The sequence below is a fragment of the Callorhinchus milii genome, unplaced genomic scaffold (assembly GCF_018977255.1).
Source record: "Callorhinchus milii isolate IMCB2004 unplaced genomic scaffold, IMCB_Cmil_1.0 Scaffold26, whole genome shotgun sequence".
NCBI lineage: Eukaryota > Metazoa > Chordata > Chondrichthyes > Chimaeriformes > Callorhinchidae > Callorhinchus > Callorhinchus milii.
The window spans coordinates 4,805,540-4,822,070 of NW_024704767.1; the positions used below are offsets into that span (position 1 = coordinate 4,805,540).

At 35.9% G+C, this 16,531-nt stretch overlaps 1 protein-coding gene across 1 annotated transcript in view; it reads left to right on the top strand.

Moving 5' to 3' along the window:
* The window catches only part of efl1 (elongation factor like GTPase 1), a 65,068-nt gene that overhangs the window by 36,598 nt on the left and 11,939 nt on the right, over positions 1-16,531 (top strand). Inside the window, 3 exon segments of the mRNA XM_042344103.1 lie at positions 11,874-12,005; positions 13,182-13,329; positions 14,692-15,713. Of these exon segments, the coding sequence (XP_042200037.1) occupies positions 11,874-12,005; positions 13,182-13,329; positions 14,692-15,713 (1,302 nt within the window).

The following is a 16,531-nucleotide window of genomic DNA, read 5'->3' on the forward strand; positions in this document are numbered from 1 at the left end:
TTATCTTTTTCTCCGTTCCCGATGAGGGGAATTGAAAAATCTGCCTTGTCTTGTGAACATTTACCTGTTTGGGTCTTTGGGCAGTAATATAACCATTCAGTTTACCTTCCACCCCAACACCTCAGTTTCGATTCCCCCACTTTTCCTTTATCCCTGCACTTTGTGACCCAGCCAAGATCTGGAGCTTGCCATCCAGAGAGGAATTTAACTCTTGGCTTGATCCATTTACATTCTGCCTGAATATGAACAGATAAACTGAATGCGTAGCTTAGAATCTCAATGTACCTTATTGTCACGAATATGCATTGCATTTGTTTGATGTAACAGAAATTTGGTACATATCAAATAAGAATGTGTCACAAAATTAAGTGAATGTTCTTTCCTGATTATTTTTGTTACACAATCAGTGAGGCTGCTTGAATCGGTATTTGACTATCCAAGTCAGAGAAACATCTTACCTGATGCTATGAAAATGTTCCTTGTAAAAATGCATAGTGAATGAATAGATACAATCACAGAAGCTTATTTAAAACATTTAGTATAATATGAAGCAAAGGCAGCTCAGCTCATTCAATTCTAGTTCATTCTGCACTCACAAAGTGTGTGGAAACAGAGACTTTCTTGCTAATTCTGTATCAGTGAAGTGAATAAAGTGCACTGATGACTATTAAATATTATTCACAGGAATGTTATGAGTGCCAGTAGAAGTCTGCAGAAGACAATTTTATTTACATTTAATGGTGTTTGTTTATTAATCTATCATATCAATAGTAGAAAATGTATTGTAATAAATACTATTGGTTGCATGTGCTACACATGATTTGCATCTAGTGACCTATTATGATTAGGAGTAAATCACAAAGTATGATTAGTTGTAATGCCTCGCACAGGACTCTGTTGCTCCTGGGCATGTAAACATGCTGCCCAAAGAGTACTTTATCCCAAATGTTGACCTGTTTGGTTACGTCACAATAAAGAAGGCAAATAATTAGCTCCTACCTGCTTGCTTCCCTTACTCAGCACATGCTTCTCACTTTATTCCCAACTTAACTTATGATTCCAAAATTCAGCTCCCACCTGCCACTCCCATACAGTGGAACCTTGATTTTCTGCCAATATGTTATCCACTAGGAGGTCCTCCACTATGGCAGATAATTAGAGTTTTACTGTATTCCCCATTACATTATAAAAACTTGCAGTGTTGTTGGTGAACTATGTTGCATTACTAACGCGGAAGCCCTTAACAAATGATTTACCTATTCAAAAGCAATAAACCTCACAGCTGCAAGACTTCAAGTTGAAATTCTTTTTTACAATGTTCGTTTTATTTCCTTTTCACTATTCGTTTTGCTCTTCAATAACTTTCCATGGAGTTTGCATCTCTATGATGTGTAAATCATTAGACTCCCTTCTGTGCAAATGGCACTCAAATAGAACAGTGTATGGCGAGAGACCACTTTTTTTGAACAGTTTTGAACCAGCTTCTTAGAATTAACTCTTTATTCCATGATATGATCACAATTACACAATCATCCTCTTTTGAATGTAGACGCTTTGATTTTTAAAGATGTTTCTTATATTGTGAATTTAACACCCTATCAAATAGTTTAGGTTAGTTAATACATCAGCATAATTAGAATGATATGAGCTTTTTTCACATCAATCCATACATTCAATGCTATTTTTCCAGTCAACTGAAGATGCGATGTAGTGTTTACACTGAAAACACCTTACACTCAAAATTTGAAAATGGTTCTCAATTCAAGCTACCTGCATACAAAGAATGTTGCTCAAATAGCATTGCTGACATTCGAGTTCTGTTCTTTATCCATCCCCAGCATTTTAACTTTTAAAAATCCATTTATTTTCAAGGCTTGCTTCTGTGCAAGTGCAGAAGCAGTAACTTCATCATTGTGCATTTAGTGCTATTCTGTCACACTTTCCTTACTTGCAAGGAAGTCTTGACAAGAGTTTTGAATATCAAGCAACTTTAATCCAGACCCTTTGTTCCACCTTCTTATGATTCGCTGATACAAATATTGAAGTGTGGCACATATCTGTAACAAATTGTCCATGGAGGCAAATGATCTGGATAGTTTCAAAAAGGAAATGTGTAGGTTTATAATGATGGAAGAATTGTTTTTGTGAAATAGAGAGGGATAGTATTTTGTTTATTCTATTCGCACCTATAGAATAAACGGGGNAAAAAACAAATTTGTAAATAATGTGGAGCCCAGAGGTATAATCCTTTAGCATTTTTAACATATCTATTATGTGTAGTATGCTTGTGATTGCTCATAATAATTGTAAAATATCTGAACAGTTTAGCTTACACGAGCTATTCCTAAGAATCTATATTTGCAACCTTTGATATCTTAATGTAGTTTGGTGCTAAATCAGGCACACCAGGAAGGAACAGGTTGGATGTGTAGCCTAGTCTAATTGCCTGCTGAGTTAATCAATCTCATCCTGGACTTTGGTAGGGGGCGCTACCATTCCCTTTGTTGTGCTACGGAAGAAATGAACAGCTCGTGTTCCCAACTCCCATTCAGTAACATGTACATGTGAGTAGATGCCAGGAGGGGACATGAGTGGAGTTGATTGTGATGGCCCCAATCATGTAACCTCCAATCCAGTGTTGTAAATGAACAACAAGCACTTTGATAATGTTTTGAAGGGCTATTGGTATTATTTGATGGACCCAAACTTGAGTCATTGTCTTCAACAAAAAGGGTTAATGGGAGTAATCAAAATGGGAATTGGAGTAAGACTAGATAAAATATAAATGTGTAGGTGAAGCCTTAGATACTTACCAGTAGGTGGCATCCTTTATATAAAAGGGTTTTCTACATATATACAGTACTTATGCTATAATATAAATTAATTTTTTAAAATCTAGAGAATTTTGTATTCAGTGTAATAAGTAAATTTTGTACATTTAATGAAGCAGATGATTATTAAGGGAATCCTGTGTTTTTTTTAAAAAAGGCCCGAAAGAGTCTTTTTTAAAAAAGCAGCAATAATATAGAAAAGTTCAGAGCTAGAATCCTCTTCGTTTCTGAAGCCAAGGCATGGAAAAAGACGTGTCTTTTCCTGGTATTAGCTCCAAGCACCCCTGCAGCTAATTGTTTTCAACAGGTATTGTGGCTCGACAAAGACACCTTCTGTTATTGCACCCAAACTCACAAATATGATGAATTTAGGCAGTTCAGATTGGGATTGAATGAACACTCATTTTCCCTCTGTGTGAATTAGCTTTAAATTAGTATGGAAATTGCCTGTAATCTTTCTTCTATGTAGATAACGTTTTTGTGACGTGAGTCATGCATGTTTAAATTTCAGCTAACTTCAGAAATAGCCTCAAAAAACTTCAAATACATTATTTAAGTGATATGATTGGTATCTTGCCTTTTGATTGAAGGCATAAAAATAATATTGGGTTCAGAGGAATTTTTAATGACCAGTGAGAAGCAGTGGCAAAATTGGAGCCATTTCAAATAAATGTCTTAGTTTTTTTTGTCTGTCTGGTAAACTCTTTCATGATTTCTTTGGTCTTTAACCCCTAATATTGTTTTCTGAGTGTTGGTTAATCTCGGGCAAGATGTTGGGATAGCCCACTATCCTTAGTCTTTTAAAGCTTTTTGTGAAATTAGGTTGTACTTGGACAGACAAGCCATTCTCATAGGAAGTAGCAACAAGACCAAAAGGTATTTAACAAGCATGTCCCTAAGGTTTACTCCAAAAGGTTTGGAGCTTTTAACCAGCAGTTGATGTTCAGTGCAAAAAAGCAGCTGCAGGGGGATGTGCCATTTCAAAGTTGCCCAGAATGGTTTTCTAGGATCTGTGCCAGAAAATCTGTCCTGTGAAGGAAGTCTTTTAGTAACTTCTAGGAAAATTGCTATTGTACCATACACTAATTCTGTACAAATATTGGTATGTTAATGCTGTTCACAACATAGTCAATATTATGCAGTGACCTGGGATCAGTTGTCTGAACTGTACTGTGGTTTGATGGTGTTGGCTGACTACCGACGCGTGGAAATTATTAGGTGAGAATGATGATGTACCTTTAAATGAATAGGAAAAAAAATTAGTTGCCTGAAGATGAGATATGAAATTAAGTGTAGTCTAAAATTGGTGCAGCTTTATTAAAAGCAGTACATGAGCAAAATATCTCTCATTAAGCATATTTAGTGTGATTTTGTTTATTCATGTGAATCCTTTAACTCTGGTAAAATAGATGAATTAAGATCTAGGCCATGTTTAAATTCTTTGTTTTTAAGTAAGAGTTATTACAAAATATTTAAAAACTGATGCATCTTAATTAAGCACAGATGTAGTAGTTAATCTGCTCGCCTCACAATTTGTGTTGATTTTATATTTCAAATAAAGTATTCATTGCTTTTTGCCCTGGAACACAAATATAGTAACACATTGGTCATTTGTGAATATTGTATAATTCTGGGAAAGTTCAGATTTTATGTAGGGAAAGATAGATTACAATAATAAATGAGGATGGGAAGTGGAACTGTGTACAGTACTCTGATATATTAATATGACCCTTTCATCAAGAAAGTATCCTGCCTTTAATCATTAAATAACATCCATTTACTTTTCGAACCACATAAACTACTACACAATCATTGGTGCTCTATGATTATCTTATGGATATCAGAATGGATACTGTGATGGACCACGCTGACTTTTTCTGCAAGAACATAATTATTGAAGAAGTTTCATGATTAATAAAACTGCTGTGACTTGAACTTTTAACAATTAATTTCTGAACAAGATTAAAGAAAATGGTTTACTTGTGAATTTCGTGAAAGGAAAATTATGAATAAATTACTATTTTTGGATGCCATACACTGAACTTTTAAAGCTAAGGCCATGATTGAATTAAGATACTGGGGATGCATCTGATAACCAGAATACAATGCAATAGCCTAATAATAATCTCTCCAAAACAAAAAAACAATAATAAATTGGTCAGTTTCAATCTACGCCTGTTTGTGGGACACTGCTGTGCACATTTGGCTGCTGGGTTTCGCCCACAAATATACGGTCAATTCACTTTACAGCATATTCTGTGAAGCGCTTTGAGACATCTCAAAGACATGAAAAGCGCTATATCAAATGCAAGGATTATTATAATAGATCTGTGAAGCTACATTTTCCACACTCCACTGGGCTACTACCCTACAACACAAGGGGCAGGAGGAATTTATGGAATGATTGCATCTTTAAGACTTTTATATTATTTCACCTCATTACTTGATTTTTCCTATTCTATATAATCAAATAGCCCCACTTTTTTACTAAATAAACTGAATTGTCAAGATTGGTAAAGTTAGCAAGAATTGGACGGCAGTTATTAATAATAATCCTTGCATTTAATAGCGCCTTATCACATCTTTGAGGCGTCTCAAAGCATTTCACAGAATATACTGTAAAGTGAATTGACTGTATTTTGTGGACTAAACTCAGCAGCCAATTTTGCAAAACCGTGTCCCACAAACAGTCCCAATTAACAGCATGTCGATCACACAACCTCTAAATAACATTAATAAACTTTTGGGTTGTAAGAACCATTCACACCTGCAGCATAGAAACACTCAGGAACAGAATGACAATTTTTTTTTCTGATCCCAATTCAAAATGATGTGAAGCGGGCAGAATCAGCTCAGCTTCCCGCTCCACATACTCCAGAGATTACTGTACTTGTCTTTCTGTTTTATTTGGCGTTATACAAACTCTTCTTCCAGTTATGGCAGCAGAAATTACTTAATGCTGAATTTGAGCTGATAAAGGTCAGCGTATTAAAGATATATTAATCCCGGGAATATTTTTGTAGTTTACTTTAAAACATGAAATGTGAAGCGCATGAGAAGGCACATGTTAGATGCTAATAATTAACATATTATAATTATTCCATTGTGATCTACTGAAACGGATGAGAATATTACATTGATAGTTGCAGGAGGAAAGGAATGAGCTTGTGCAGTAAGCATTTTAATATTTCCTTCCGTGGCTTTTTTAAAAATGTTGATCTCTTGTGGCTGTGTTTTCCTCCATTGTTTGCCAGTAATTTTCCTAGCTGCATTTGTCCTTTGTTTCTGCCCTTGATCTCCACTGTGGCTTTATTTCCCATCTGCTTTACTGACTCACCCTTTTCCATGACTTTCTCTCTTTCCTTGCACTCACCACCAACCAGCTGGACATGTGCCTGTCAATATAAGCCATCAGTACGTATACTCCGTAATCACTGCCAACCCTAGGTGCTTTGACTGGTCAGCTATGCCTTCAGTTTCATCAGAATGGATGATAAAGAACAGTATGTTTTAGAGGAGGTTGTACAGAACAAAGAACAGAGACATGGTGAACACCATTCGTGGGACACTAAAATTGGTAATGCCCAGTTTTACCGGGAAGATTTTGCGTGCAAAGCTTATAAATGTAATCAATTCAAAAAAAAATAATTTTGAAACAACTAGATTGTCATTAATTTTACAAATGCTCTTCAGATCCCTGTTGGGACATCTAATCAATATTATGAAAGGAGCAGTTCTGTAATAAAGGATACTGATAGAGGCATATACCAGGCAGAAACAATTAAATGCCTTTGTTTACGAAAAAACTAAGATTGGAACTTACTTGGAAGAAAATGGGATCATTTGGAACCTAGGAATTTAGAGAGCAAATAGCCTGTGGTGATTGGAATGTAACATGTGTACATTCACCTAAAAGCAAAGGAGAGGAGGCAGTTCAAATCAGAGAAGGCCCTACAAATTTGTGGAGTTTAACTTGTTACTGAGCAAGTATATAAAGCTTGAAGGGCAGCAGTTACTTACAGCAACAACAGCAAAATCATCCTGAGTTGCAGAGAGCCTCAACGGGTACGCTTAAGTAAATTCCTATGTGGATGAGGGCGAGTCCAAGAAATATTGCCTAATAATATAATAATCCTTGCAATTTATTTAGCGCCTTCTCATGTTGAAATGTCTCAAAGCGCTTCACAGGATTTTCTGTCAATTGTAGTGAATGTATTCGTAGGTGAAAGAAACTGAAGTAAATGAAAGGAATGTGATTAGGGGATGAATTAATTTGAGTGTTAAAAGCAAAGGAGGTAGCTTGGCAAACTGAATGTAGAGCATGCTGAAATGAATTGCTTTATTGATGAACAGGTAAATGTAGGCACTGAGGACTACACAAAGAAAGCAAAAGGTGAAATATGATCTAGGAGTATAATGATGCAAGAGATTGATGGTCATGACAGCATGGCACAAACTTACAATAAGAGACTCTTTTCTTATCCTGTTCCTTCCTCCTGGCCCCCATTGTACATATTTGAGATGGGAGCAAGCTTAAATAAATATATTTGACTACATCAGGTTATGAATTTTTTAATAAATCAAAACAGAAAGGACTCCTGCCTAACAAGTACAGTGATTGACATTCCTGCACAAGTAAACATATCTGTAGAATGCCTCGACTTTAAATGGCAAAAAAAGCTATAATTATCTTTCCATTGCTTTAAAATAAGTACTGAAATTCAGCGTAACGTGCAATGTGGCACATTGACACAAGTAGATAGACGAATGATTCAGCATGCTCTTAAAGAGTGGAATGTACTTTCTCTGATTCCTTACCATTACTTCTTACCTCCAGCGATATATACTTTCAAAGAATAACTTTGATAAGTAATCCACTTTTTGTGGAATTGGTTATTTATAAAGCAAAGACTGACAGTGTTGACTGATAGTGTGATGGTTCAGATTTTCCATAATGTAATTACAATTCTGTAAGGCTGCTTTTGATCAAGGACTCGTGGTTGAGTCGTGGAAAAATTCTTCTACCTAACTCCCAACAAGCCCATAACATAAAAGGCAGTTTTATTTCAAGGTGAAAAAAAGCAATTGGGCCTTTAGAGTTTCTGTCAATTCCAGCACAACATGTGCTTCCAAGCTAAAATGGAATTCATTTGCATGTTCTTTCAAACCAAAGCTAAATGCCAATAGTCTGAAGGCAAATGGTGCATGTGCATGTCCTTTAGTGAAGTTCCATGCAATAAAAATTATTGAACTTTGCTGATGCCGATGAGCTGTCATGTTTTTCTACATCACTTCATTTCTAATCAATTCAAATTTGTAGTGTTTCAATATGTTTATTTTTTACAAGAAAATCACCTTAATATAATGAGGACTGGTTGAAGCTACATTCCTGGATTATGTATAACATTTTAACAATCTTAGAGGGCTAGCTGACCATCTCTTACCATTGGTAAGCGAAATTGTAGTCAAACACTTCCAATATGCATGCTGACTATTATGTCCACTTATTGACATTGGAGCTGTGAACCCAGGGCTGTGATATTGGCAAATAAATCTGGCAAGAATGTGAGGTTACAAGAAACGTGATTTATCTGTGAGTTGCGGCTTTTAAATTCTGAAATATATTGTATCAGGTTTTCCAATTAAAGGTCACAGCTCTATAGGTGTGAACAAGGAAGGGCATACAGTTAATTGATTAAGCAATGTCTTCATTGTTCAATAGTTGCAAGCTTCAGTGTTAGTTACACTAACAGCTTCTTTCTGCAGGGCTTCCTTAGGCAGCAGGCAGACTTACAACATTCACACATGTAGGGAACCAACCCAGAAATATTGCAGTAAAATCTACTCCCAATATGGTACATAAACAATGCTTTCAATGCAACATTTAATACGGTTGTAGACTGTTGCAATGCTCTTTGAATTTTCTAGAAATACTACATAAAAATATAAACTATTTTATCCATAGAACAACTAACCACAAGCTATTTATTGTGTTAAGCAGTTTCTGGGGCCAACAACAGAGAAATTAACAAGACCTGCAACTGAGAGGGAAAACAGCTGTCAAACACACAAAGAGGAAAAATGCACTTTATATAATTGGTACAAAACCCTAAGTTCTTTAGTGGTTTCATCAATAGTTCCTAACCTGTATCATCATTAGTATAGAACCTAAAAATAAAAATGGATTCTGTATATTATATCACTTTATGGACTTTGTTATGAATCTTATAATTCTGCATCTTATAAGCCTCAAGTGTTCTCTCCAATACACTAGTGTATAATACTCTTTGCATTTACATTTAGTAAAGCTTTCACGTGGGGATGATGCCTCAAAACGCTTCACAGGATTTACAGTGTCATGGGATCCTTAATGTCCACCTGAAGAGCTAGATGGGGATGAGCTCTTCTCCCAAATGGTCATTCTTCATTTGGAAACAAAAACTAAGATTAATAGTATCTGAGATATATATATATAAATAGTATCTGATATATAGTAATAATATCTGACGATGAAAGCAACTATCCAAGCCTAAATTTGTCCCTAATCCAATGTCCTCTCAGAAGGGAAGGTTTTAGGACTGATGGAATCTTGCTTATTGTTGCTCCCTTCTAAGCCTAGGGATACTTAGGACAATTAAAGCAGCCCCACCAACACAGATGAGATTAGCTAACTCAGCATAGACCAGGGATCAAGTGTGGAGCTTCCCGACCCCCTGCTCGGGTCCCGACCCAACTGTCCAGTGCCTTGGGACGTCCTCCCGACGTGAAAGGCGCTCTATAAATGCAATCTTGTTGTTGTTATATACTAGGCTATATCTTTACTCACTGAGCTATAGGAGAAGCAACATGTGTGTCTTGCTGCTTACAAAATAATCACCATTTTACAAGCTACGGGAGTTTACATATTTTCCACTATTTACACAGTACAATGGTATTTTGATTGGGTACTTTTATTATGTTGGACCATTCCTTTTAGTATTTTTATATAAGCAGCCTTAACCTTGATGATAATTAAGATAAGAACTGTATTGGATCCATAAGTCAATAAGGTGAAACCCTGAATGATGTGCTGAGCATTCGTAGCTCCCAACTTAGGATAACAATAAATAATGAGAATAGTCCTTAAGATGGAGGAATACCTGTTGAATCTGTTTATTTTGTTCAATACAATCACAAGAACTTGTATTTTATAGCACTCTTCACGGGTGGTAGTGTATCAAAGTGCTGAACACAATTACTTTCCTGATAGTGTATCTGATGTGTTTGGATGATTGGTGGTACTATATTCTCTGTCAGTAAATTTAATTTGTAACCTCTTTATGTTCATATTCACTGAACCAGTATGACTGCAGGACTTCATTACATAGCCCATGTGGCATTAAAACTAACCTGTATCAATACAGAATAACTATGACTTGATAATTTCTAATGAAGGTGGTACTTAAACGATCATATTATTGTTTTTTGATGTTTGTCCCACTCATTTCATGTATTTGTCAAGTATATAACTCTCTTAGTTAACTTGTGATCTTTCAAATCTTACCATAAATTTAAAGAGATGAAAATCCAGTGGATTATTGTTGTTCAAGATTTCTTTTTCACTTCGATATTTGAATGAAATGCTTTGTCTTGTTCCATTTTATACTTTTAGTAGTTTGCTTTTTCTTGTCTTGGATTTTCACTATGTTTGCTTGGAATTGAAGGAGTTCTGTCGTGTCACCTGGCAGGCAGAATTTGGGTAGGGTCAATTCCTGCCAAAGCTTACTTTGAAACCAACGTCAAGAAAGTGCTCTGCAGCAATTTTGAGTTTTTGTTATTGGTCTTTTGTTTCAGTTTTCTCCTCTTCCCACCTTATAAAGTAAGAAGTTTTCTTTTGTGCCATCTCCTTCAATTTATTCAATTTTTTTTGATGAGCAAAGCCACCTAAGATAGTCTATGCTTTGTGCAAGTCTAGATCTTGAAATTTTAATCAGTGTGTAAGAAATAATTTTGGATGAAGTGATGTAGATGCACTCTGATGGTTAAAATTACTGGCTAGAACAAGATGCTTTATTTTCTGACTTCACGATCATCAGCTTTGTAAATAAATGCTTAATTCATTTAACTAACTAACTAATTACTATATTAACAACTGGAGTTGAAGCTCTTAGTTGCTCAGTGTGAACAAGTAAGAGAAGAATATTAACTTTTGCTAATGTGATTTTTCTAAAGAATGTTTACTGGAGTTATAAGAATTTGAGGTACCATATTAAACATGGTCAGTATGATTAGGTTATTAAACACTAATTAAAGAACAAAAAAATACTGTAATTACACAACTCTACATCCAAGCACAACTCTATTCAATTATTTTTGCAAAATATGAATATGTGGTAGGGAAAGAGCAGAGTACATTCATGTTGGTAATATGATAGCCTGCTGAGAAATACATTTGAGGAGATCTTTATATTAATAAGCTCCAAGGTCAAATGTCAAAATTGCTGACAATACTTTTACCCAGAAATGTGAATTTTGCGATTTACTGCTAGACATTTTCTGGTGAATAATGCTAAAAAGAATGTATTTTGTATCTGTAAAAATATACAGAAAACATTGCATAAAATGATGCTTTCTTGGTTAGCAGTTTTGAGAAGTGATATTTCGCTACCATTTTTTACATGAGTTCAGATAGGCTGATCGGTAATTGATATTTTTTGAGCTTTTCCAGAAAAAGATCCATTTGCAGTACTGAAGTGAATAAATTATGTTTCAACTTCAAAAATATGAAACATTAAAATTATAATGATGTAGGGTTCTTTCTCTTGGTTGGTACTTCTCTTCATTTTCGGCGTTAGAGGTGAAATCATATAATGTATTCAGTGGCAGTATCCCTACTGTCTGACCAATTTAAATTTGCATTCTCTATTGAAGAAATGTCAATCAGAGTAGGACAAATAGAACTGTGTATCAGCACATTAATTGAAATATTCAATTTGCCTAAAATACTGACTTGATTCATTTCTTTCGCAATAACAGACAATTCTCATCTGAATTTTTTAATAGGAATTGGAGGCCTGCAAGATTATGTCTTAAAATCTGCCACACTCTCAACGTCCCCCGCTTGCCCTCCTTTTACACCTTTGAACTTTGAAGCCACTCCGATTGTACGGGTGGCTGTGGAACCCAAACATCCAAGTAAGTGGTGCCATTAACTATATACATACTAAGGTAATTTAATCAATATTTTTATTTTAGAAAGAACATTTGCAGAATTGTGAGTGTGTTTTTGCTTGCCATCCTTTCTTATTCCTCCAAGCAGGAGAGCTGGCACTTGTGAAACTTGTGTGTGGTGTAGTGTGTTCAGTGGATGATTTTCAAATGGCCTTATGTACACTGCTGCACACAGAAGTTATTTTAATCAGATACAACATATACATCACTGTTCGCATTTCTTGGCTGTCTTTTATAGTTTTAGGATGATTAGTGTGATTCAGAACGAGCCTTATGTATAGTTGAAGGAAGCTGCCATCTGTTTTTTTTTAAAAAGCCTACATTGACACAGCATTATTCATAGGACAATAGCCTGAAGCGCTTTTCGCATGATCAATGGCGATGTATTGTTTTTGTACATGGAGATTGCACTTCAACAAGACGATCTTAACCTCTTACACTGCCACACCACTGTTTAGAGTCTTGGTTTGTGCAATGCTTCAGGATAGGAGTGAAACTTTCAATGGAATTTTACCATTTATATGTGTGCCAAGAAGAGTAAAAGAAGTGAGTGAAAAAGAAGATAAGAAGATGAAAGATGCAAGGCAATAGGCATAGAAGAAAGACGAGATGAAAGATCCAGAAGGCACAAGTAAAAAGGCACCAGAAAGAAAATGCAAACAAGACACAGAAAGGAAGGATAGGAAAGGAAATGACAGACACAAAAAGAAGAAAAGAAAAGTAGTATAATTTTTAGTATGAGTAGTGTTTTGTGAATAATAGGATTATTTTAGTTCCAGATATTTTCATGGAGGGATAACTGAGTAAGAAACTCAATGTGACAATTGCTGTCGTAGGAAATTAACAGAGAAGGTCATTTGGTGTATTGCGTTAAATATGTTTCAATGGTCAACAATCACTACAATATTCCAGTTGGATTACCTACCTAAGCCATGAGATCTAGAAAATGAGAAACTTAATCTAAGAAAAATTGATTTTCTGCATTTGGCAATGGGCGAGGGCATACTGTTTAATGAGAGACATGTGGACAAAGACCAATGTTATGAGTCATTTGCCTGCTCGTTCTGAATAGCACACCTATCCCCTATCTCACAATATTTGACAACATTTGATTTTCACTTGTTTTCTTTGCTTATGCAGGTGAAATGCTGCAGTTGGTGAGAGGAATGAGGCTGCTTAATCAGGCTGACCCGTGTGTGGAGGTTCTAGTTCAGGAGACTGGAGAGCATGTGCTAGTCACGGCTGGGGAGGTGCACCTCCAGCGTTGTTTGGATGATCTCAGAGAAAGGTTTGAATACCACAAACAAGGGAAACAATGGTTCCAGTGCTCCTTTTTGGTGATCATCACAAAACCCGATATTATACATTTTTGCTCCAAAATGGTGCTCTCCTTGTGTATGGGAATATACTTCTTGGTTACTGGGTTTATTTTGGGGGGAGAAGGATATTTTAAACAGAAAAAAATTAAACTTGACATGCAGTGGCTGACCTGATGTTTTGGAGGATAGGAGCAGAAACATGATTTTTTTTGTTCCCTTGAATCCTGGAATTTCCATGGAGTTCCAGCCAGCTTTGCATCGCAGCTAGCCAACAGATCATATTTTACTTTATTTAGTATCTATTTACACATTTTCATGTGTCGTTATTTCAGTGGGACGTGCATATGTATCTTGTTTCTATACAAGCTTCCAACAGGAAGAATTCCAAATTGAATATAAAAAGTTTTTACTCTGAAGTAATGTAAGTAAATATTTTGTCACTATTTGTCACTAGTTTTATCTCCTTTCTGCTCCAATATAGGCAGTTATTGTTTCTGAGATAGGCACAATTTTAAGCATTGATATACATATATAAATTTTTGAGGATGCGGGTCCCTTGTGAAGTAACAGTCAGGCATTCATGTTATGTAAATTGAGTAGCTAATCTGAGATAAATCATCAGATTATTTTGTGTTTATATATAAAGCATTTTAGTTTCCTTCGAGCCTGATCAGTTGCCAGTGATTGTGACCAGCTGCTTGTTCAAAATGATGTTTCTGTATCTTAAAGCAGCTCTGTGTTGTGTACCAAATGCTCATGTAAATTTGAACAGTTTGACACTCAGTACATCAATTGTTACTGAAAAGTTCAAAGCTAGATACTTGTATTAAGATAGTGAGAAACAATTATATTGTCAGCTGCTTTTGCCATGGTTTCACTATTCTCCTTCACCTTCATTATTTCACTTCTGAAGCAAACCTACTGCTGTTCCTCTGCTATATGAACCTATATACTGATACATCAATTACCAGTAATTCAGCTAATAACAGACATTTTCTCATCTTCAATCTTAACTCTTAAACTGTGTCTGTGTTCTTATCTTACCACTCTTATGACTACTGGTCTCTAGCAGAATACTCTCCCAAGGAATTCTGACAGCAAGAACTCTCTTGTGTGACTGCTGTGTATCTGCTGATTGGGATGTGATCTCAGCATATTTGGTGCTTTTCATTAATCCGACTGGCTGCTTCAACTTTTCTGATAGTTTTGGTTTTTGCCACTGAAGTGATTATCTCACGTGTTGGTTTTAGTATGAATCTAGAATAAATTCATTAGCAAAATGTTTACATGAAGAAATATTACCAATTGCAAAAATGTCTTCCTTGTTGCAGATTTGCAAAGATTGAAATCAGTGTGTCCGAACCAATTGTTCCATTCAGAGAAATAATCGTTCGGCCACCAAAGGTGGATATGGTAAACGAAAATATGGGAACTCAGCAAAAGGTTGCTGTTATACATCAGAAGAAAGAGGAGCAGAATAAATATCCTGAAGGTGTCCACGTGGATTCTGACGGACTTGTGACCATTAATACACCCAATAAATTGTCCACTCTCAGTGTGAGAGCCATGCCACTTCCTGAGGAAGTGACACAGCTTCTTGAAAAAAGTAGTGACTTGATTCGTACAATAGAGCTTTTCAACTTGTCGGTGAAGGAAGGAAAACAGGCCCTGGAAATTAATGGGAAAACTCTTGACGCTATAAGAGAATTTAAGCAAAAGCTGAAGGAGAATTTTGTAGGGAGGAAATGGAGAAATACTGTGAACCAAATTTGGTCCTTTGGACCACGCCGTTGTGGTCCAAATATTTTATTAAATAGATTAGAAACCTACCACAGACCATCTTTATGGCAGTGTCTTGACACAACTACTGAGGATGCAGGAATATACAAAGATTTTGACAAAAGTATTATCAGTGGATTTCAATTAGCTACTCTTTCAGGTCCTGTGTGCGAAGAACCTCTCATGGGTGTCTGTTTCATATTGGAAAAGTGGGACATGAGTAAACTACAACAACTTGTTTACACAAATAGCCAGTTTTCCACACAGTTAGACACAATAGAGGAGACTCCACAGCCAAAACAAGATAAAACCACAAAAGAAAATATTCTTTCTGAATTGAAACCTACATTGGAAATTAGAGATGAACGGACTCAGGGAGATCAAACTCCAGCTGAGACTGCAACACATGCTATATGTAACTCTCAGGCGGTGGTTGCAGATTGCTACGGTCCTTTTTCTGGTCAACTCATTGCCACAATGAAAGAAGCTTGCCGTTTTGCTTTCCAGGCAAAGCCTCAACGACTAATGGCAGCGATGTACACGTGTGAAATTATGGCTACTGCAGAAGTATTAGGTAAGACATAAAATGTTTAACAAATTGGTCAGAATTAAATACAGTGCATGAATTACAATACAGTATTGGATTTAATACTGGTTTAATCTAATTATCTTTCAGGGTTGGGAAGATCTGATACCTTTCTGTTTTTAATGTTATTAAAAATTAAAAGGATTAGCAGCTCTGCTTAGTTGCACATGTACTGAGCTCTCCTCAATCCTCAATCAGAGCAATTTGGAACAAGAAATATAAATTATGCTTCTCATTCAGAACTGATGTTGAATCACTTCAAGCAATTCTGGCCATCAGAACCTGGTCAATGGTGGACTTTTGTTTTGGTGAAAACTCTCCACCCTTCAGACCTAAAATGCTAAAAGCCAGGCTCATTTGCAACAGTGGTAAATGTAAGTTACCAAATGCATATTTTTAGGTCTGTCAGAATATGCCGAATGATTTTAATTCTGGGATACCCTTAAGTCAGATTTGATTACATTTTCTGCAGCATTTGTTTTAAGCATAGCTAGATTTAAATGAGATAATCTCCAAATTAAGAATCTCCTGAGGTTCTGCAAATTTATGTATCTACTTTGTTATAATTAATATTCAAATTTTGCAGAAGAACACAATTTTGTCACTCTACTGAATGGAGTGCAATATAAAAACTGCATAGGGTGCTAATTACACAGAAGGAAATGAGGCATTTGCTTCAGGAATTTCTTTATTTGCACTGGTAGGTGGAGTGAGTTGGGTAAAGGTTGCTCTGGTTAATGCCACAATAACCAATCTTAGCTTGTTTGCATTATAAACACACTGGACAACATTGATAATACAGTGAT